At 41.4% G+C, this 21,038-nt stretch overlaps 3 protein-coding genes across 4 annotated transcripts in view; all 3 read right to left on the bottom strand.

The window, feature by feature from the left end:
* Positions 1 to 4,646: 4,646 nt before the first annotated feature.
* On the bottom strand, positions 4,647 to 11,789 carry CUNH6orf163 (chromosome unknown C6orf163 homolog). Its single transcript, XM_044422185.1, has 5 exons — positions 11,549 to 11,789; positions 9,865 to 9,959; positions 8,040 to 8,147; positions 7,457 to 7,659; positions 4,647 to 5,214 (listed from the first exon to the last, which is right to left on the bottom strand). Exons 1-5 carry the CDS (start codon positions 11,694 to 11,696, stop codon positions 4,785 to 4,787), a joined length of 984 nt encoding a protein of 327 aa, XP_044278120.1. The 5' UTR covers positions 11,697 to 11,789; the 3' UTR covers positions 4,647 to 4,784.
* A 481-nt stretch (positions 11,790 to 12,270) lies between these two features.
* Positions 12,271 to 16,276, bottom strand: SMIM8 (small integral membrane protein 8). Of its 2 annotated transcripts, none has more exons than XM_044421492.1 (3): positions 16,245 to 16,276; positions 15,201 to 15,336; positions 12,271 to 14,119 (listed from the first exon to the last, which is right to left on the bottom strand). In XM_044421492.1, the coding sequence occupies exons 2-3, from the start codon at positions 15,333 to 15,335 to the stop codon at positions 13,961 to 13,963; spliced, it is 294 nt and encodes a 97-aa protein (XP_044277427.1). In that variant the 5' UTR covers position 15,336; positions 16,245 to 16,276; the 3' UTR covers positions 12,271 to 13,960. The 2 variants fall into 2 exon arrangements, with proteins under 2 accessions (XP_044277427.1, XP_044277426.1); XM_044421491.1 differs by lacking the exon at positions 16,245 to 16,276 and adding an exon at positions 16,143 to 16,227.
* A 3,850-nt stretch (positions 16,277 to 20,126) lies between these two features.
* ZNF292 (zinc finger protein 292) overlaps positions 20,127 to 21,038 on the bottom strand; it is a 73,699-nt gene continuing 72,787 nt past the window's right edge. Inside the window, exon 10 of the transcript XR_006413858.1 lies at positions 20,127 to 20,170. The gene's annotated coding sequence lies outside the window, so the exon portion shown is untranslated. The remainder of the gene's footprint in view (positions 20,171 to 21,038) is intronic.

Genomic DNA, 21,038 nt, shown 5'->3' with positions numbered 1-21,038 from the left:
ACTTCTTCTGTCTTTTTTTATTACAACAGCTCTGAATCCATGCTCAACAATCCATAAAGAATGTACCCCACCAGATTTGGTTGACAAAACAACCCATTATGGGCAAACACAATCTTAAATCAATCCATGAGTTTGCAGGATGGTTTGTTAGAGAAAATTAAGCCATCATGATGAAATAGCACTGGGTTCAGATACCATGACAACCTACCACTGCTGGTTACCTTCAGTCCTGGTTATTAAGTCAGTTTATATCTTTTTCTTAAGTACATGTACCTATATAGTGTGAGAAAACTTTGAAGGGCATTTATGTTTTCTGTGACTGTGTACTCTCTGATATAAAAAAGCTTTTGCAAGCAGTCAGTCTTTCCTTCTTTAACAAATTTGTTGGGTACTTCGATTCTAGCTGAGGTTTTTTATCACAACACTGCCCTGCCTTGTTCGTGGAATTTTGCAGGTGCCCCAAAAACAATGTATGTCTTCAACAGATAATCCTCCTGTATTTTCCCACCTTTTCTACCAACCTCTTTCTTATTGCAGAAAACCAGGTAAGAAGAAAAAGGAGTCACTCAGCATCTTCCAAATGGAAACACCAAGAACTCTCTGGCTAGATCAGGGACAGATGAGAGATGATGGGATGCACAGGCCCAAACATCCAGAATGCTACAAGTTGCCTACCCCTGCAACTAGAAAGGGTACAACAAGGGTAAGAAAGGGGTGAGGAAAAGCAGTGGGAATACACAGAAGCTTACAAACAGAAAATGATGTCATCTGTACCCTTGAAACATTCTGTGAAGAGGCAAGGTGTCTGGAAGTACCCGATGTATCACCGAAACAATTATGGCAACAAAATCCCATAATGAAAACAGCTAATATCCCATTTGTCTACACATCTACTCCACTCCTTGTTTGGCAGGATACTTGTCCCGTTACAGCCATGTGACATGCAGAGTTTCAGCATTACCCAGTGCAGCACTGTAGCGATGGAGAAACTTCACTTGTTTAGCTTCAGCCTGCTACGTAGCTAGCAAAGGTGGCAACCCTCTTGACGACTCGACTCGGGCGCTTTAATCCAACAAACCTGGCGGCCCCACTCACCTAGCGCCAGCACACCTTTATTCTGGGCCTTGCTCTTCCTTCCCGTTAGGGCACGCCAACCGCCCATCCGATTTACTGGCTTCCCTCTCCGTCGGGATAGCCCTCACGGAGCCCTCTTCAGTCCCCCACGGCCCGGCCGCGCCCCCTTTGCTCCACAGCCCCGGGCTCTCGTCCCCGGCCGCCCGCGGGCCCTGGAAGGAAAAGCCCACGTTCCTCGCACCCCCGGCGGAGGCGCCGCGTTGCCATGGAGACCGCGAGCGTCTCTCCGAAGGGCCGCCAGGGAGGCGGACCGCAGAAGGCCCTGGTGGGCGTGGCTTCATCCCATTGTTCAAAGGGCTGAGCTGTTTTAGAATAGGCGGGCACTTCTTAGCTGAGACGTTCCTTCGTTCCTTTTATCTGCCCTATACTTTGGGGATTGACCCTTCTCCAGTTCTCTGGGCACCTTAACCTCCCTGTAAAGATTATTGCTCCTACAAAGTATTCGTATCCCTCTTTTCTTTCTCCTGAGAGCTGTTTCATGGTTTTTGCTGTGGCGCAACACGGAAGTTTTTCGTAATAAACACGTAAAAGAGCAGTTTCTCAGTGTGCCCTGTCCATGGATTTCTGACAATTACCCAGTGGTTGTGTGTTTATTATACTCAGTGACACATTCCTGGAAGCCAGAACCAATTAGGAATCCCAGGCAACTATGCATAAGGGTGCACTGCTAGCCCTTCACATGTTCCTGTTTACTCTTGCCTGCTGGAAAAGCCAACAGAGCAAGGAAAGTGCTCCTTCAAGCCACATTTTATCTTCACAGCAATTTTCCCCCAAAAGCCAGTTTGCTAAGAGACTTGAGGCCGTTTCCCACACTTGGCTTAATAGCACAGTGGTTGTTTGCCAGAGCCAAATTGCAGGATATTTTAGATCCAGCCAAATGCTATGATTTGGTTATTATATGCTTGTTAAGTATTATTTTGTACCTTACACTTTAGAAGAGATTACATAAATTGAGTTCAAGCAAAGCCAAAGGACTGGTGAGCTCGTTAATACTATCTGGTCAGTCCTTGCCTTACACAGGATAGTACAATGTCCATTTTTAATGGGATGTTTGCTCCTAAATGGCACTGGCTTTCCTAAGCATGCATTTGATCACCTAACTGTCCCATTAACTGGGTAGTTTAATAATACTATGTTTGTAGGAGAAGAGAAAGTGCCACTTTTTCCCAGAGAGAATACAGATTACCAGTTGGAGCAATTGAGGCACTCTGCTCCAGAGCCACCACCTGACAGAGAGGAAACTGTTCATCTCAAATAGAGAGAAACAAGTCTAGAGGAAAACAACTGATATGTCAGTGTCACCACATCAGGAATGGATGCTGGGGTTCAGTCACTGAATCTATGTCATTTGGCAACTTAAGTCTGGCCTTTCAGGCATGTGGACTCACCTCCATGGTTTAACCAGAATTTTAATGATTTTAATTGTAACCTGCCCAGGGAGCCTTAAGGCTAACAGGACAGGATAAAAGTCTAATAAATACATTAGCAAACCAGAACATACCAACAAAGTACAATTCATCTCCCAAAGGTAACTTGCCTTCACCATTTTTAGGGTTCTAAAAACTGTATTATAGCAGTAGTACAGTAGTACAGTTAGGTCATTTTAGATGCTGGACCTAATGGCCTTACAAAGGGCAGAGGGGTGTCTTTAAATAAGGGGTGGGCATGTGGCCCTCCAAATCTTTTTCAAAACAGAAGACATTCTCAAGTGCCTGGGGGAAAATGTCTTTGTGTAATGCCCCATGTGTTTCAGAAAAGAATTTCCTTCCTCATGGGCCATTTATCCTTCTTTAAATATATAGCAGAGATATATATATATTTACCAATCTCAGTAAATATATACTGTACCAAGATGTATACTTTAAATATATATACCATACCAAATATATATACTTAAATCTTACCAATGCTTGATCTTTTTTAGGGTTGGTCCTGTAGCCCCCCAAGTGTTTTGGCCTAAGTCTTCATCAGCTCTAGCCAATGTGGCCAACAGTGAGGGATCAAAGGAGATGTAGACCAAAACAGCTGGAGGGCCACTACTGCCCACCCCTGCTTTAGATGGTAATCTTTATTACCTCTGGATTCACTGGTCTTGTAAGTACTCGCCTCTTTAAGTGGCAATGTGTATTACTTCAAATTACTGTAAGCCAGATGTGCTGCCTTTGGGGTAAACCCTGCTCATCTGCTGGACTTCTAGACCATTGTATAGCACAAAAGTTGTATGCTTATCGATATACAAATCAATAGGTATAACTTACACAGATATGATCGTGCAAATATTAACATATGGCTGGACCAGAAAAAGCAATTTTTCCCTAGACATTAGCATGTGTGCATCCTTGAAGTGTAGCTGTCACTAACTAGGTGCCCTTTCAGAGAGACCTAGATGACACTTGACAGATTAACAGCCATTTGAACAGAGGGCAATTCATACCAACCCATCCCATCCTCCTCCTCCTCCTCCTCCTCCTCCTCCTCCTCCTCCTCCTCCTCCTTGGAATAACACCCCATTCTCCTCCCCTCCTTCAGAGCACCTTCTTTCTCTTTGGTATACTGGCAGGAAAGATCACGCCACTGTAACTTTTCACTTCTGTAACCTATTAGAAGGTGTTAATTGTGCAACCCTTTAATGATCAATGCATAAAAGGGCCAACTGAGGAGTGCTCAGGTACATCGTCTGGAACAATTAACAGGCAGCCAGTCATTCTCAAGCATAAATCTTTTAAAGAAAATGTTCCCCTTTTTTGTATTTTTGGCATATGCAAACCAGGACACAAATCATTGGTCTTGCCACACCTCAAACTTCTAAGATGGGATAGCTATGGATCCCATTTTGTGATTAATTTCTCATACTTTACAATAAACTCACCCTATTCTCACCTGACAGGTATCGACTTGCTGATAAGTACTACAGTGAACATTGATTAAGATGGATTCCAGGATGTCTTTCAGTAAGCTTTCAGCATGTATTGAAAAGCTGGCAACACATAAAAGTAGAATCATAGATCTGAAAAAAAATCATATGGTCCTTTTTAAACCCAGAGCTCTCTCCAGCCTCTAAAACATAACAGGTTCAATAGTCCCTGCTTCTTTATAGAGGCAAAGGATGTTTCCCCACATCAGGCTGAAAATGGACCTTGCTCTACCTGGTACAATGTGAACATACAACCTAAATCATTGGCCGTCAGCACACTGAATGGCTCAAAGGCAAATTAAATAAGCCTCATCAAATATGAGAATGAACTAGAGATGAACAAATGTCATATTACTGTCACCACTGATCAATAGGTTTAACAATTTTTTGAAAACAATACCAAAATGTGCCAATGTGTATTTAGCGGAATACATGCCCACACCAACAGCAGAACCCCCTCTGTCAAACTACCTACTACCTTCTGAAAACTATTCTTTATTTCCGGACTATGAATCAGATCATGCCTCACTTGCTTGCTCCTGTCATATTAACATGATGTGGGGATCACTAGATAAACAAAGCAAATATTAATGTATGTACAAAGTTACATATACAGACATAAAGTGTAGCAAAGGAAGACTGGTTTATTTTTTTCCTGCAGCACTGAAGCACTTCCTTACTGTAAGTTTGGATGTTTGCAGCAAATGGATAAATCCCCATAGCACTCTCCTCATGGTCACTGGGAGTATTCTCCAGGACCATAATCTGTGAATGGAGATACTTTTCTGAATGGTAAGATAAAATCTGCTTGGCCCGGAGCGAGCTGAGGAAAGGTGAGGTCGATGTATTTCTGAAATGCTTCCCTTGTTTCTAATATTTCAGCTTCCAGGCTATCTTTCCAGGCTGTCATGTGTTTCACCTGCTGGCTAAGAGACAGGATCTCACTGTCTTTCCTGTTCACTGTGCTTATTACTTCTTCAAGTTGAGTTTCACGAGTAGCATCTGCCACTTTGAGCAGTTTTTCGGTTTCTTCCTGAAACTCTATTTGGGAAATTGTAAGGGCAACCTCCATTTCATGTTTTTTCTCCCAGGCTAGCTGTTGCAAGTTCTTCTGATAAATTTCATGAGCAAGCTGGCCAGCATGCTGGATTTGTTCCAAATACCTCCTGTAGGAGTGAGAAGAAAGATCATATAGTGACCTTAACATGATTTCCATAGCTGGCAATGTAAGAAGTAAGCTTTTGTATAGATTTCCTATAATTTAGAAAGAAATTAAATTTAGAACAGATACTTAGAAATGGAATAAACCTATGGCTGAAGACCAAATGGCATAACTTCTGAAGATATCAGAAGATCCAGCATGATGCCAAAAACTTTACAAGTTTCTAGAAAACAGTAGACTGAAATCCATTGTGTTAGAATCAGTTTCACTGAACACAGGCATTTCTAAGGAAACATACGCAAGGTTGCCCTCATGTATACTCTGCCCCCACAACAAAGGCAATTACAGGAATAAAACTTGAGGGTCAAAATGAAAAATACAAAATTTTATGAAATTTTACATTGCAATTGATTTCAGATGGTTTCTACCCAAATTTCAAAATGATCTGGGTAGGCATAGCAGTGAGGAACATTTGGTGCATGGCTTAATTCTCCATTGATTCTGTGGTCTAAGTATGCTTAGAAATGACTAGAACTGAAGATGCATAGTTCCAATATCTTCAGCACCAGGTATGGCAATGATGATTTAACTTGATTCTCCCCCTCCATCATAAACAGCAGGCACCTGTTCACAAATGCTATAAAGAATGGGGCACATACCTAGTTATAAGAACTGTACTATCAGTTTAAATCATAAGGAATGTGGTTGGATTGGGTAAGAATGATAAAGAACGATGAACGGCACTCATGCTATAGAAACTGTAGTTACCTTCTCAGGTCTTCTTCAGTGTGCCTTCAGTAGTGATTATCTATCTATCTATCTATCTATCTATCTATCTATCTATCTATCTATCTATCTGACTCACTTCTATACCACTTCATAGCCCAGAGGTTCTCTAGGCAGTTTACAAAGTTAAAAAGCATATCTTGCCTCAGTTCCAGTCCAGCAGCCTTGACACATTTGATTTTACTTCATCTCAGTATTCTAGTACTACGTAATTGTTCCATGTTTCCAGTGTGGATTTCTACTCCTCACATGGAAGGATCAGTAGTTTTTATTTTATTTTTTTATTAAAATGTTGACTCTGTACCCAGGCACGATCAGTGCAGTGCTACCTTGCCCCACTTCATCCCTGCAGTAGATGAGATTGCAAAATAACTGTTTCCCATTCTTGCACATTTTCTATGGTAGATCGTACAAAGAATAGCCTCCTTCTAACCAGGCTGGGCTAGATATGACCTATAGGCTGCATGTGATCTCCCGTGGCCTTTGCCATTGTCAGATTGCATGGCAGTGGCAGGGCTGAAGCCCAAAAAGAGGGGGCAATGTCCAGCCCCAAATTTGCCCACCCTATTCTAACCACACCACATGACAGGATATGATATGACATGATGTGACATAACAACAATAACAATGTTATGTCTAAAGATTGAATTTTTAAAAAATCATATCTTTGAGAGAAGAAATGGTGGGGAGGAACTATTAAAATCTTTTGGGTTCTGGCCATTTAGCTGCTCAGAACAGCAACACGCACCAAGCTCTCCCTCTACCACAGAGAAGAGAGGAAGATTTATTTTCTTCTACTGGGATAAGAGGTGCACTTGGGTAGTTTTGAACAACAACAACAACAACAAAATAGTTGCACTGGTAAGGATGAAACATTCTCCCCACCCTACACCTTCACTTCACTTCACTTCATTTGTATACAATCGGATAAACTGTATATACAGCTTTTTAAACATTCGTCATTTCTGCCCTAGCAGGTAGCACAAGTGTTTACTGATCTCCTGGTGGGCGACTCTTCATGATGGGACCAATTCACTTAACATGCTGGGTTTACCATTTACTGACATCACAACCCCCTCTACAGGTTAGGCATCCATGTATTTTAGCTTTGTATCATGGAACCAGACAATATAGATACACTGAATCAAAACTGAGATACTGAATCAGATCCAGAGATTGCTCTTCTGCATGCAGAAGAACTTCTACTTAGCGAGGGATCTCGTGTGGGAAAAGAGAACTGAAATCCAGAGCTGTGCTTCCACTCACACAAGACAACATGCAGTCTCTTTCACAAGGTGTCTAGCACAATGTCACAGTGTCTTTCATGAGTGTCTTGCATAATTATTCAAGAAGCAGCACTACATTAGAGTTCCTTTTACCAGCAGAGCTCTGGATCCAACCCAGTATCAGGTGTAGCTCTATTTAAATCAATTTTTTAAAAAGATGATAGGACTCCCTACTTTTCTTGCTTGGTAAGGAATTCAGCTATTTTCTCTCTCTCTTCCTGTCTCACTGCTGCTATAGCTGCCGTCTTCTCCCGACTGAGCTCCAGAACAATCCGTTGAAGTTTGTGTGTCATGCGCTGCTCAGCGGCTTCCGATTCTCTCTTCAGCTCCAGTTCTAAGTGCTGCAGCATTTCTATCCTTGTATTTTTCACAGTTTCCTTTAGCAACATTAAATATAAATGAGAGACCTGACTGTTTCTTTTCCTTGCTTTAAACAAGAAAAACTTAGAAAGAATATCAGACTGCTAGTACCAAAGTTTGGTATTCACCTCCATCTTTAAAAAAAAGTTTCCTGCATATAGAAAGCTAGTTAGGAAGGAGGGCCATTACCTTCACCCTGACATTCTAGCTTTGCATATGAAGGGTTTTTGTTTGTTTTTAACCCAGAAGAGTATTCAAATGTTATTTTTCGCCACCTACAAATCCAAGAAAGATTATATCCAATTCAATTTCTGCATGTTTATATAGCTCTTGACCCTAATTTTCCTTCTGTGAAGAGCAACTTAATCGAAAGCACAAAAAGAAAATGACTACTCACTTTTAGTACTTCTTCATCTTTCTTTCTAAGTTCTTCAAGATCTTTCTTATGGAGGGAATCAGCACGATTGAGGGCATCTTCCACTGCATCCTCTTTTTCAGTCTCAGCCTACAAAATAAACCATGACCTCAGTTAACTAAGAAGAAAATATGCATGAGGCACACTGATATTGGACATGAGCTAGAGTACAACAGGATGAATTCAATGGCAACCTTCTGCCTATGGAGAAGCAGCAGTCAGTGAAATAGAGCTCCCACATTCCTTCAGGCCTCTATGTCCTCCACACTTTGTCCTGTAGGTCTGGGGAACCCTGCCAGGCAGAGGAGGGTGTAGGGGAAGGCTACAGAGAGAAGGTACAGCAGGGAAAGTTCCATTCTGCAAACCAATGTCCACTCATACAATCTTTCTTCCATCTCCTCATTAATTTTACTTTTATAAGCATCAAGAGAGTGATCTAATTCTCATGAGAAGCCAATGAGGAAACATACTTTTGCCTTGACTGAATGCTTCACCCTGCCACTGCAAGCTCACACAACTGAATGCTCCTCCATATAAACATGCGTGCATGCATCTCTGGGTGTATGTACATACACATATATCATGTGTGCACATATATTTGTGCAAAGCAAATGAGCACAACAGGGAAGAATAGCAGTCTGGCCTACTTTCCCCCAAATCTAGTTTTCCATATGTAGGGCATTTGTTTGTAACACAGTAAGGCGTAGATAAGTCAAAGGGGCTTGAATACTTCAGCAAGGCACTGCGAGTGTGCCAGTGTGGCATGGTGGCGGCGGGGTTCTAGTCCCTGCTTGGCCATGAAGCTCACGGGGCAACTGACTTCGGACTAGTTACAAAATATGAATTTTTCCTTTGTGCAAGTGCTTGCACACTGCATTTGTGCAATGGTGTGCACAATTGCTTACAGAAAGAGAACTGTAGCTGGATTCTCTTTTTGCATATAGTTGGCTCCAGTGTATCTGGACTGGGCTTCCACAGGAGGTGGCTGAGGCCCCATCAGTGAGTGTGTTCAAGGATAGGCTGGACATGCACATGGTGGGCATGTTGTGAGCAGAGACGACTGGAACCGGGGGTCAGACTAGATGGCCCGGGAGACCCCTTCTGACTCGCTCTGTTTCTCTGTTTTATATTGGCCAATGTGTTATTCCAGGCTACAGTCTGAATTTTGAAGGCGTTATCCATGGTTCTGAGCCCAGTTTGGAATGTGGAGGGGTGTGGATAGCTTTCAGAACCATGGACAGCTCCTTCAAAATTCAGACAGTGCTAACGGAATTAAGCAGCTGGATACTGCCTTTCGGTGGTAAGTGGGCTCTCTTTGAAAGACTTTATCATTGACTTAAATAAGGTCCTTTCCAAAACAAGTACGTGCAGGTTTGCAGCAAGTACAGATACAGATTGCATCTTTGCCATACCATAAACAAACAAACAAACAAACACAGACCTGCTGCCTTTTTGCATGGCTATTTTTCACCAAAGGTGATTTAATACTACTTTCATGGCTGTGTTTGAAGGCCCACTTGTGGAGCACAGTGATAAATATACTGACCCGTAAATGCATCATTTTACTCAATAAGACTACAGCAAGACTGAGACTACAATCCCTTTCCTGAAAGTAAGTTCCACTGAACTCCTACATTGCTAGCTTACCATCCTAAATATGCATACCCCATCTTTTAGGACAGAGTCCCAACAGTTGATTTAAAAAAAACCCCTTTAAAAACAATACATCACAAAAATCTATAAACTTTGTATTATCATATATCATATTTCTGTGAAACATGCATCACTGGTGACAGAACAGTTTTACCTGAAGCAGTAGTTTCATCCGCACTTTTTCAATTCTTTTCTCTATTTCTAATTCTCTTCTGTCTGCTTCTTCTTGCTTAATGTCAGCACCAAGTTCTATACATCAAAAAACAGTTGATGAACACCGTGTTATAGTTGCATACAAACTGTATGCGGCAGATGTCCCTTTGTTTCATTATTTCATCTAGATACTTTAAGTTTTCTTTTTAAAACCATTGTTAAACTACTTATTTTATCACCTGAATGCTGACATACCTTGTTATATTTAAAGGGGTGTTGAACTGGTGGTGATCTCAGCATGTAAAAACAGTTGTGCAAGTTAACTCTCTTGCCTTTTGACCTGCTAAATTAGAAGCTTTAAATTGGCAAAGAAGTCCTGAAACCAGCACCAGAATGAATTGTTTGCAACGGCACAATTAAAGAAAGGTTTTGTAGAAAGGTTGAGCAGGTACATGCCATTTAAAAGCTTTCTACCCGTGATCCGGTTCCACCTATAAACACTAAGCTGTGTGTAACATGATCCAAGTATCTCCACATTATGCCCAACACAGTGCTCCATGTAGGCATAAAGAGATTCCATGTGAAAAACTATGAGAGGCCCTGCTCATCTTTTACTACCATGCTATCAGTGCTACTCCTCCGCACCATGTGGATGATCTCATGCATGATGCAGGGACTCTATTGGTGGTAACCAATCAAGTTTCCCTGCTGACAGAACTGCTTCTATTGCCAGAATGGTGGAATGAGTCCCTCTCCCTGTCTGTCGCCACCCCAAATCTGCACCATAGGGACTCTCCAGAGAAGGTTTGTGCAAGTGCAGGGGGAGGAAAGTCTCATCATGTTTAGCTTCTCCTTATGTTGACATCCAACTGTGCACCCAGTTTGCACTATTCCTGCTTCTCAACATGTGAGGGGAGAGTCACACCTAAAAGAGCGGATATCAGAACGGAGCCCAGTGGCAATGCTGTTGCTTCAGTGGCAGCTCAGCATGAACATCATAAAAAAGAGGACTGCATAAGTAGTGTTCGCCATCACTCTCTCTCATCAGGACTGGGTTTTGGGCAGTTGGCAAGCAAGATCCAGTTCTCTGCAGCCATAAACCATCTAACAGTCACTGAATACTGTGTCCGAGCCCTTTCTGATTTGGAACTTGGTGAAACCAGCAACTGTTCTAGGCAGGTCAGCTGACTCTAGAGTCAAGAAACACACCAGCTCCATAGCTTGGTGATTCTGGCTGTCATCTCCATAATCGCAGACCAGCCATGAAAGCCATTAATCAGTCCTTCCTGCATGAACGTGTTTCTATATACAGGGTTCTAAATACACATGCACACTTCTGCTTTTTGTTTGGAAATCTATGTGTGTCATGGATGGACATTTGCTATGCATGCTGAGAGGAAGGTAAGGAATGTATCGACTATCATGTCCTTCACTCTTACACTTTTCTATGAGCTAAAAGCCCATCCCCTAATTTACTATTTCCATAACAAAGCCATTATTTTCCTTAATCATGACGATGGCAGCTCCCCTGCCCCCACATACATTCTCCAGTTTTACTCAATCCTGTTTTACAGGCGGCTAACTAGAAAGGTAGAACCTTTATGCACAAACTTTGTAGCAGATACCAGAACACCAGAAATTTCTATCTTTGTTGTAAGGATGGGTAGTTCAGGAGACCAACTTACCCAGTATATCTTTGTGTGTATAGTATCGAGTTTTATAAGGCTTATATTCCCTGATCCGCGCAAAGGTCTCTGGTGAAGGAGGTGGTGGAATTAGCTTGGAACAAACAGCACAGCAAACAAATGTGTCAAAATCTGGATTCCTAATCATGATTGATTTTTTTTCCTGCTCTGTAGTTGAAATCTAATTGTGTGATGGCAGAAGAAAAACTTGAGTTCTTAAAGCTGAAACGGAATTTATCTGGTGTCTCCTTTGAATATGTGCATGTCAGTGGAAGAGAACCCAAGCTTCACCATTGTATGGTCAGATGGTGTTGGAAGTAGCCACCTGTTTCTTCAGCAGCTCTGATGTTCAGGAGTTCAGCATATCATGTGGCCATGACAGAATCTGAGGATGTGAGCCAACTTCTCACCCAGTAACTGTTGCTAGGCAAGGCAAGCTTTGCTCACAAAAGCATTTTAGACACCTATTAACATCAAGCAGCATCACAGAATACCTTTTATATTAATGAAATTAAAGTGTTTCACCTGCACTTCTAAAGCAGATCACATGGGTTATTCAATCATTTAATATCAGCAAAGTTTTCTCAACTTCATTATGTCTTCTTTAAATGAGTTTTATCACAGCTGCTAAATATACTTGGTATACTCCCGAAGGGCTTATTTCAGCCTCCTCCAACTTGATGCCCTCCAGACATGCTGGCTAAAACTGATGGAAACTGCTATATTAACATAATACATTTATTACAAATCTACAAGTGGCTCACATAAGATATTAAAAATTAAACTTAAATACAACATTAAAACATTATTAAAGGAGTTTCAGGTAAAACAGCAAATGTATTCAAGTTTAAATAAATTTAAAACCTTTAAAACAATTTAAAAACTACATTTCCACGAAACAACACAAAAGCGATGAATTGAAATAGCATGTTATTAATTGCAAGCCAAAGAAGGCCTTGGCAAACAAGTACATTTTCATTTGAACCTTACCACACAATCACAGTGCAACACATTTAGGAGGCTCCAGAAAGGGGAAGGCTGCCCAATTCCTAAAACCTTGCTGTATACAATTATTCTGCTGGACCGTACCAGCTCATGCTCAGAGCAGTTTACATGAACACGGCTAGCACAGTATCTCTAGCAAGCAGAGAAAATTACAGTACTTCTCTTATTTGGCATACCGATGCTCTGGAAAGAGCCAATTCTTACAATTCATAAAATTGTTCATACCTTGCCAATTGGAAATGATTCTCACTGCATTTATACAGGGGTTTTGTGGGGACCAAAATGCATTTTGGATGCAGCTAGGAGCCCCCAATTTCCAGTCCTCTGAAATCCTGCTAACTCACAACTCATCACTTATGTGCCATGCAGCCATTTTCCTGATGGCACCCTTAGCACTTTGGGTAACATGGATAGGAGCAGAGGCCTCAACCGTACCTGCTGGGCAACGGCCGCAACTCGGTGGCTGAACATTTTCTTTATGTGCAGAAGGTCCCAGATTGTGCTGACACCCTGTATTAAAAGGCTGTGAGATTGCAGGGCTCAGAAAGATGTTTCCACCAGAAAGCCACTGCCAATAGGACAGAAGGAAAAATGTTCTGCTTCACTGTAGGGCAGTTTCATTGCATGGCTGTGACCTCGGGAAGGAGCTCACTAAACCAGGAACCTGTTTACACAAAGGCCAAAGCTAACTTGCAAGCAGGATGACCCACCCAGGCTTCAAAATATGGTGGAAAATGATTGCTAAATATTTTAGGAGAGGTATAGACATAGGGAGGTGTCTTATACTGGTCCATCTAACCCAGTCCTTTCCAGAGCCTCAAGCAGAAGTCTCTGTTACCTGATAGCTCATCCTTTTAATCACAGATGCCAAGGACTGGCAGAATGAATGTCCTATTTCTATGGTCCCTTGCTTAGTTTATGTATATAAAAACTGTAATGCCGGGAGTCTGGAGTTTACAACTGGTTTATTAAAGGAGAAAGCAGAAGCTGAATATCTGACCAATGATGGGTTACAATAGACTCCTCATCCATGATGCTGCTGTCTGATATTACAGTTCTGCCATTGCTAATCAGCTCCTTTCTAACCTGACACAGCAAGATATCATGTGACTGGTAGCTTCCAAATTCCAAAGAAATTCCAAAGCAATTATTACCATAGTATCTGCAAGACAAAATGTTACACATATTCCAGTAGAGTTCTTAATAATGTTAGCTTTTATTCAGAATATGTACAGGTGGCAGTATTTTATACTGGTGATCAAAACAGAGCAACTTTCAAGAAAAAATATTTATTATTAGATAGAAAAATTACTGCCTCTCCACACAGAATCCTGGAAATCACCATTCAGAAAAACATATTGAGTCCTCTCCCATGTTGGCACATACACATCCTGTGTTAGCCTATCCTTAGTCCCATTTAGAGGTCTTGCGCTTCATCTGTCTGTTTCCCTCACTGTCAATAGCTTCATAGAGATCCTTTTTATTTTCTTGTTGCGCGTGCAAGTATCCAATATAGGCTACACAAAGAGTAACTGTTACAAGTCCAAAAGCCATCACTGCTTTGTTCTGTGAAGATAAAACAGGAACACATGTTTTTAAATCCAAAGCATTTAGTTATTCCGTGCCATATTCAACACATCCCCACTTGCCATGAGCTCCTTGCTGCTGGTATTTTATTTTCTTGTCCATCTTTGTTTAAATGTCAGTAAGGCGAACGGAAAGAAGCAGATTAAGGCTACAAGTCTGTACACACCTAACTAGGAATAAAACCCGCTGAATTCAATAAGGCTTCCTTCTGAGTGGACATACAACTAAGATTTCACTATAGACTGCTAAATCATTTAAAAATTAGCAGGCACCATGAGTATTAAGAAAATGTTTTATATAAAACCAGAGAACTGTTCTCTGGAGTGAATCAGGGTTATAATATATATATTTTGTGCATTTTAGTTGTACGTGTATGTGTGAGTATGTAGCCCTTCCTAAAATGTTGGTTGTTTGATGATCTGCTAATTAGATGGAAAGTTTGCAAACTATAATAAAGTTGACCATGTATATAAAAAGAGAACACTTTTAGTGTTTTGGCTTTTATTTCTTAAACCCTGTATTACTTAGACTACATGCCAGTTGAGGATGAAGTGTTTATACCTGGGAAAGATGGCTGTAACCTGCTCTCATCCAATGAAATTGACTGAGCTAAAGAACAAGCAGTCAAGGGGAGCTATGTTCTTCTTGTAATATTAATTTTACCACTCTTTATATTATATACAGAGGGCCGGCTATCACACAAATATTGCAATCCACAAAGGCTGAGACCTTATATGCCCATCATACTGCAAGTTACATCAATATTTCAATCACAATTCAAGTTAGCTAGATGCACTCAAGCCCATTCCTAATCCTTAATGTTAACCTATATATTTGAAATAAAAGTGCTGAATGGAAAGGCTTTGTCTGTATGTAAGCTGCCTAGAGATCCTATTTGGATATAGGATGGGATATAAATGTTTTAAACAACTAATAAATGTTCTTAATTTTTTTATTCTTTTGCTATTTATGTTTTGTTTATTCCCTTTCCCTTTTTGGTTTTGTTATAATTGCAGGTATATATTTAAAGCTCATTGCCATTCTTTAACAAGTTTCTTACAGGTTTAATGAAAAGTTCTGGGTTCACAGCACGGAACAGGGTGGTGGTTCGAACAGTTCGGAGTCCTGGAATTCGATAATCTTTCTCTTTGGGTGTTTCGCGTTGTAAACCTGGAGGCTGAGGTGCAGAAGACATCCTACCAAGACGTAAAATATTTAGATCAGCTAAGTGGATGCTTAAGAGCTGCCCTAGAAAGAAGGTAATGTGAAAACACATGCACATATACACCCCTTCGACACTGGGACTCTAAATTAGTTAGAGAATTTCACACCACCTGAAGCCATTCTGAGTTCATCTTCTCCAAAGCTAGTCAATTTGGCACCTATACTGAGCACAAGTTCTAAAATCATCTCCAGCAGTGTTAACATGGAGATCACCCGTTTTCTTTTATTTATTTTTCGATTTATATCCTGCCTTCTTCCTACAAAGGGCTCAAGGCAGCGTACATCATCTCTCCTCCTCCATCTTATCCCCACAACAACAACCCTGTGAGGTAGGTTGGGCTGAGAGTCTGCGACTGGCCCAAAGTCACCCAGTTGGCTCCATGGCCGAGCGGGGACTAGAACCCAGATCCTCTGAGTCCCCGTCCCATGCTCTTAACCACTGTGCCACACTGGCTCTTTGTTGCCGCTGCCAATGAGACTGCAAACTCACTCCAGACAGAGAAGCTTCTGTGTAAACAGTTAGAGTTCATCTCAGCTGTCTTCCCTCCCATTCTACTGCTTGTAACATCTGGGAAGACTTGCACACTCCCGACGAACCTTTTTTGGCTTGCCTAATGAAAAGATATGACACCAGCATGGATTTGGGAGTTTTGCTTGCAGCCAACACGCCGATTTGGGCTTTTAATATATATTTGGGAGGATGCCAAAAGCACGTGAAACTGTTTTGAAAGGAAGTAATCGGTGTAGTTAAGCAAGCTATATATTAGTTACAACTAACTTGGGAATGGAAGGTCCCGCTGGTTTTCGAAAACTTGATCCTTATGGGAGAAGGAACAAAAGCCGCACCAACCCTGGAGAGAACCCCTCACCCTTCACTAACCTCCTCCTGCGCTCCGCGGAAAGCCCGCTTCCACTGCGCATGTTCCGCGCTAGCGCGTGTGACTGCCCCTCCCGTAGGTCAGCAGCAGTCGCAGCTCGCGCGCGCCCCCTGCCGAGCGGAGGTCGCGCCTGCCCCTTGCTTCTCCAGACGGTAACTTTGAATAAGTCCCGCTGGAGAGTAGATCTTCTCTCTGTTTTGGATTTCCAACTAATATGGTCAATAGTCAGGCTGGGGAAAGCTGCTCGAGGCTGTTTGGTCTCGATTTTATGAGGAGGGATTCTGCAACTCTTCAGGCTACATGGAGAATTCAGATGTTTGTACACTTTGTGGTATTTTGGTTGGTCCTGGCTCGCCAGCCTATCCCATCCCCGAGGCCAGCCCAGGTACATTCGTTTTGTTTGTTTTTGTTAAAACTCCCTAACATCTACACAGTGTCAGTGGGATCCTTTATCTATTGCAACTTATATTCTCTGTATATATGAACATGGGGTAGTGCCTGTACACCAATACAAGGATCTATAATTCCTGCCAAATATTGTATCTGTTTCAGTCCTTAAAGATGTATATGTTGCAACAACTTTTGCGGGAATAAGGAAATTGTTAGAGTAATCTTTGGCTCTTTACTCAGAATTGTAGTTAACACCTCCTCTTTTAAAGAATAATTTGTCTTCTTCCAGAAGCAAGAGAGTGACTACCAAAGCAATAAGATTCATCTCCCATTAATTTCAAACAAATCCATTTTGAGATTGGGCTGAAATTGTACCTTATAGATAAGACATCTGGCTCAGTTCTTGGACATGCTATTTTTCCCCCATCCAGCATTTGAGTTCTCCCCTTCTCTTTCTTTCTTTGTCTTGGAAAAGTTCTGCTGCAAAGACCCAGCAAGGAACTGTATGGAATCATGAGTAATCAATCTGTTACAGAGTCAGAATTCGGAGGTCAGAGATGATCAGACTACTTACGGGTTCCCCAAATGTGCCTGTGTGTTCCTCCAATTGCACTCACAAAGGTCCTCAAGATGCCCCCTGGGCACCCAGTTTTTATTATTAATCGTAGCAATATTTAAATTTATCTATATTACAAAATGTGCAAAATGTATCTTTGTAATAGCCACCTCCCCGACAGAAGCAACTTTTGGACATTGCTGAAATGTATATTTAAAAGACACATGAGCTGACTGTACTCCCAGTAATTAGCTGAATCAGGCAATCTCTTATTAAAGAGATGCTGTGGTGTCCCATGGACAGAAAGAAAGGGAGGGAGGGAGGGAGGGAGGGAAGACTTGCCTTAGGTCAGTAATAAATGGCATTTCCACTTCACCCCCATGTACATGGAAGGCCACTCGTGTGAATGCAATTTTTAATGTAACTGGTTTGTGAATATCAGAGAGTGGGAAATGCAAGGGATCTACTTTGCTGCAAGAGGAATCAATGGTCCATCTGTGTTTCGTGTTAACATGTAACTCATGACACATAATGTGCTGTACTGGAAGCTATTATTGTAGCAACAGCTTTTATAATGAATCAGCAGAGAAGAAAACAAAGATGCAACATCAGCTGGGTTCCATCCTCTTATAAACAGAAAAGTTGCTATAAATTAGTGCATAGTGTCAGAGGAGTTATTCTTGTTGAGACATGAGATAATGGGAAGAGGGACCTTTGGTGGGGAGTGAGGAAGTTCAAAAACTTCTAATTAAAATGGTGCACTGTGACAAGTGTATGCAGTATTGCAGGCACAACTTTGCTAGAGCTCACAATACTGGTGAGCTCTTGGTATCCCTTTTGTAGACCAATTGGATAATAAAATGGCCACAGCATAATACAGGTCATTATATGTATTTATTTGCCAGAAAAGGGGATACTTGAGTCTTTTCAATAATCAGCTGCTGTGGCACAAATGTAGCTAAAAATGCTTCATGAACCCTGCAGAAACTTCTGCCTGTGTCCCACCTTGCACTGATCCAACACTGGCATGAAGTGGCATACATAATGAAATGCCTACTTCCTTTCTAAAACAACACTCTCTCTTTCTCTCTTTGAAATGTATTATTATATTTACAGTTGTCTTGGAAGCAACCCAAGGCAACTTACATGACAATCCTCCTCCCAATTTCATTTTGCAAAAATCCTGTGATGGAGGTGAAGCTGAGAGCCAGTGACTCGGTTCGTTGTTCTCAAACCAGGTGGTGAGCAGGAGTCTCTTTCTGTTTGGCTCCGTGGATACACTGGAAAGGAGTGTCCTGGGTACTCTCATAAAATAGCTTGCATAGGTGGAGCTTGGATATTCATAAAACAGTAGCCATGGCCAGTCGCAAAGCATTCCTTTTCCAGAAAGAAAACTGGAGAGAGTAAAAGAAAACAACTTGTCCAAGGATCTAAGCACATGAAAGAGGTAGAGTCTGAACTCCAAGACACAAAGCCATTCCTTTCAACCCAAAACAAAGACTAGAGGGCAGCTCTTCACTTCAGGACATGCCAGTTTCCCAGATCAGAAGTGGGCATATTGGTGGAGTGTGTTGGAGACCTCAGGATCCTGTGACTCAAGGATCTAGGGTCTTCTACCTAAGCTGGAACAATATGAACTCAAGATCATACAGTGCAGAGTTTTATCATAGCAGAAAGCGCAGGAAGACTGAGCTAAAAGATAGGAAAATTGCCCTCTCAAGGCTCCAGGGTGTGTTATAATGGGTACAATTATCAACATCCAAAACTTGGGCCTTGTTCTGCTTTCCTGCTCACTCTAAATTAACTATAGGCACTATTCAATAAAAATCAAATGCTTTTACATCCTTTTGGCTTAATGAAAGAATTAAGCTCCCAGTTAGCTGTTTTCCACTGATGTGAGGCAGGTAGAGAAAATGTTTAGTTTTAGTTGAATCATGCCTAATGTTCAATTTTTTAAATTAACTTTGTCTTATTTATAATTAGAAGCTTATATTCACAACATGATAAAACAGACAAAAGGCTTAACAGCTGCTTCCCTCCTACACTCACATCCTCTCCACTTTCTGTCCTAGTAAATAGTTTCTGCAAACAATTATGTTAATGTTTTGTTTGGATAGAAACAGTGTGAAACCGAATGAAGAATAAAAGGGCTGGGGAATATAAGAAAAGAAACCTGAGAGGAGGTAAAATGCATTGCATAAATATTTTATGTTTACAACAATAAAATGTCTTATAAAGAAACCACAAAATGCCCTGAGGGAAGGGTAAGGCATTTTGTAAAATAAAATTACAATAGGCTGTATCCAGTGTTAGTCTAGCGTAAGCCCTATTGATTTTTATTCTGTGTTGGACAAACATTGGATACAACTCTTTGTTATAATATACCCAGCTTTGAAAAGTGCTTTTTTACCCACTGGCACAGACAACACTTAATTGCACAGAGCAATCTTATCCTTGTCAGAAGGAGGAAGTACCACTGAGTTCAGGCTAAAAACCAGTTGATTAAAAACAAAACCATATTAAATCAAGAGGCTTGTTACAAAGAACAGTCCGTTAGTCAGTGAGATCTCTTTTATCTGTTAAGTTCATGTATGTGGTTCACCTCAAAAGATTATATATAAAGGCACTAAGCTTTACATATGTATTCTGAGAACCAGGTGTTGTTGTTAAAAAGCTATTTTATGCTTACATTTTTAAATTAAAGATCTTATCAGAAATAAATCCCTGCTGTTTCCACGTTATTATCTGTTGTAAGAAGCAGAGGATTAAATGGATAGTTCTTTGCCCTAGCAAACAAAGACAGAAGCAATTGTTCACGTTAAAATACTGAATGAGCAGATAAATGAATCTTTTCAAAGGAGCACAGCATGTAAGGCGCACAACGCTTTGCTCCACGTAGTTATGCCCAACAATGCTGCTGACCTGTGGGTGCACCTCGAAGCCAAAGATCTGCCTTAGAGCAGGGACAGATTTCCGTCATACCTGGGAAATAAAATATGAGAGAGAAGAGTGGGTGGGAAAGTTAGCTATGAAGCAGAGAAAGAGCTTTTTCATTGTATTCTCTGCAACGAGAAGACAGCCACTCCTACATATCAGGCTTGGTAAAGGATTCAGTTCTGAAGTTTTCAAGATGCAAAGTCTACATAACTTTCAACAATGGTATTAACAGCCAGACTTAAATCATACTTTAAATAGTCCCAATGAAATGGGTTTCCTAGTCTGGATGACACAACAGCTCACCATGGCTTGACTTACCTGCAGGGGCTATCACCTTGTGCCAGGTGCACTTGTGCACCGGTTTTGCATGCTTCCTGTAGATTCCCAGCATGCCATTGCTTGTCATATGAACCGAGGTGGCAGAGATTGTTTGAAGGTTAGACCCCCCCCCCCAAAAAACCCTATAGCTTGTTTTAGGGTTATTGGAACATTGTCTAATCGTCAAACAAGCTCTGCTTTCTGGGTGTGCATGAAATGACAGACCATGGCAGGTTGGATATGCATGGGCACTGGGCACATCAGAATTGCCCCCACAGGTAAATTTAGCCACAGTGAGCTGTCATTTCATGAGAATCAGGTCAATGAGTCTGTTCGTAGTGGAACCATATCTGGATCCAGCCCATTGTCTTCTATGTTTTCAGACCTGGCACCCATTTTTAACCCTGCTATGTGCTACCCACATTCTTTTCTAGCTTCCTGATTTTTTCTCCTTTCTTGCTCCTCCTCCTCTCCAGACACTTCTGATTTTATTGCTCTACCAACTCTTTCCCCTTCTCTTAAAGAGAGAGAGGGGGGTGGGGGAAGGAAAGAAATTCGTCTGGATGCTCCTCGTAAGATTCCCTTAGGCATCTTG

Source organism: Varanus komodoensis, unplaced genomic scaffold (genome assembly GCF_004798865.1).
Source record: "Varanus komodoensis strain SLA01 unplaced genomic scaffold, ASM479886v1 scaffold12, whole genome shotgun sequence".
Taxonomy (NCBI): domain Eukaryota; kingdom Metazoa; phylum Chordata; class Lepidosauria; order Squamata; family Varanidae; genus Varanus; species Varanus komodoensis.
This window is presented reverse-complemented; position numbering and strand designations above follow the sequence as displayed.

Bases quoted from the DNA above. Each gene is read 5' to 3' on its own strand.
- CUNH6orf163 (XM_044422185.1), bottom strand. From the start codon at position 11,696: ATGATTAGGAATCCAGATTTTGACACATTTGTTTGCTGTGCTGTTTGT. The intron at 7,660-8,039 runs GTGAGTAGTCAT...ATGTTGCTAAAG, and splicing joins AAGATGAAGAAGTACTAAAA to GAAACTGTGAAAAATACAAG. The intron at 5,215-7,456 runs GTAGGGAGTCCT...TCACTCCTACAG, and splicing joins TTCCTTACCAAGCAAGAAAA to GAGGTATTTGGAACAAATCC.
- SMIM8 (XM_044421492.1), bottom strand. From the start codon at position 15,335: ATGTCTTCTGCACCTCAGCCTCCAGGTTTACAACGCGAAACACCCAAA. The intron at 14,120-15,200 runs GTAAGAAACTTG...TTATCTTCACAG, and splicing joins CAGAACTTTTCATTAAACCT to AACAAAGCAGTGATGGCTTT.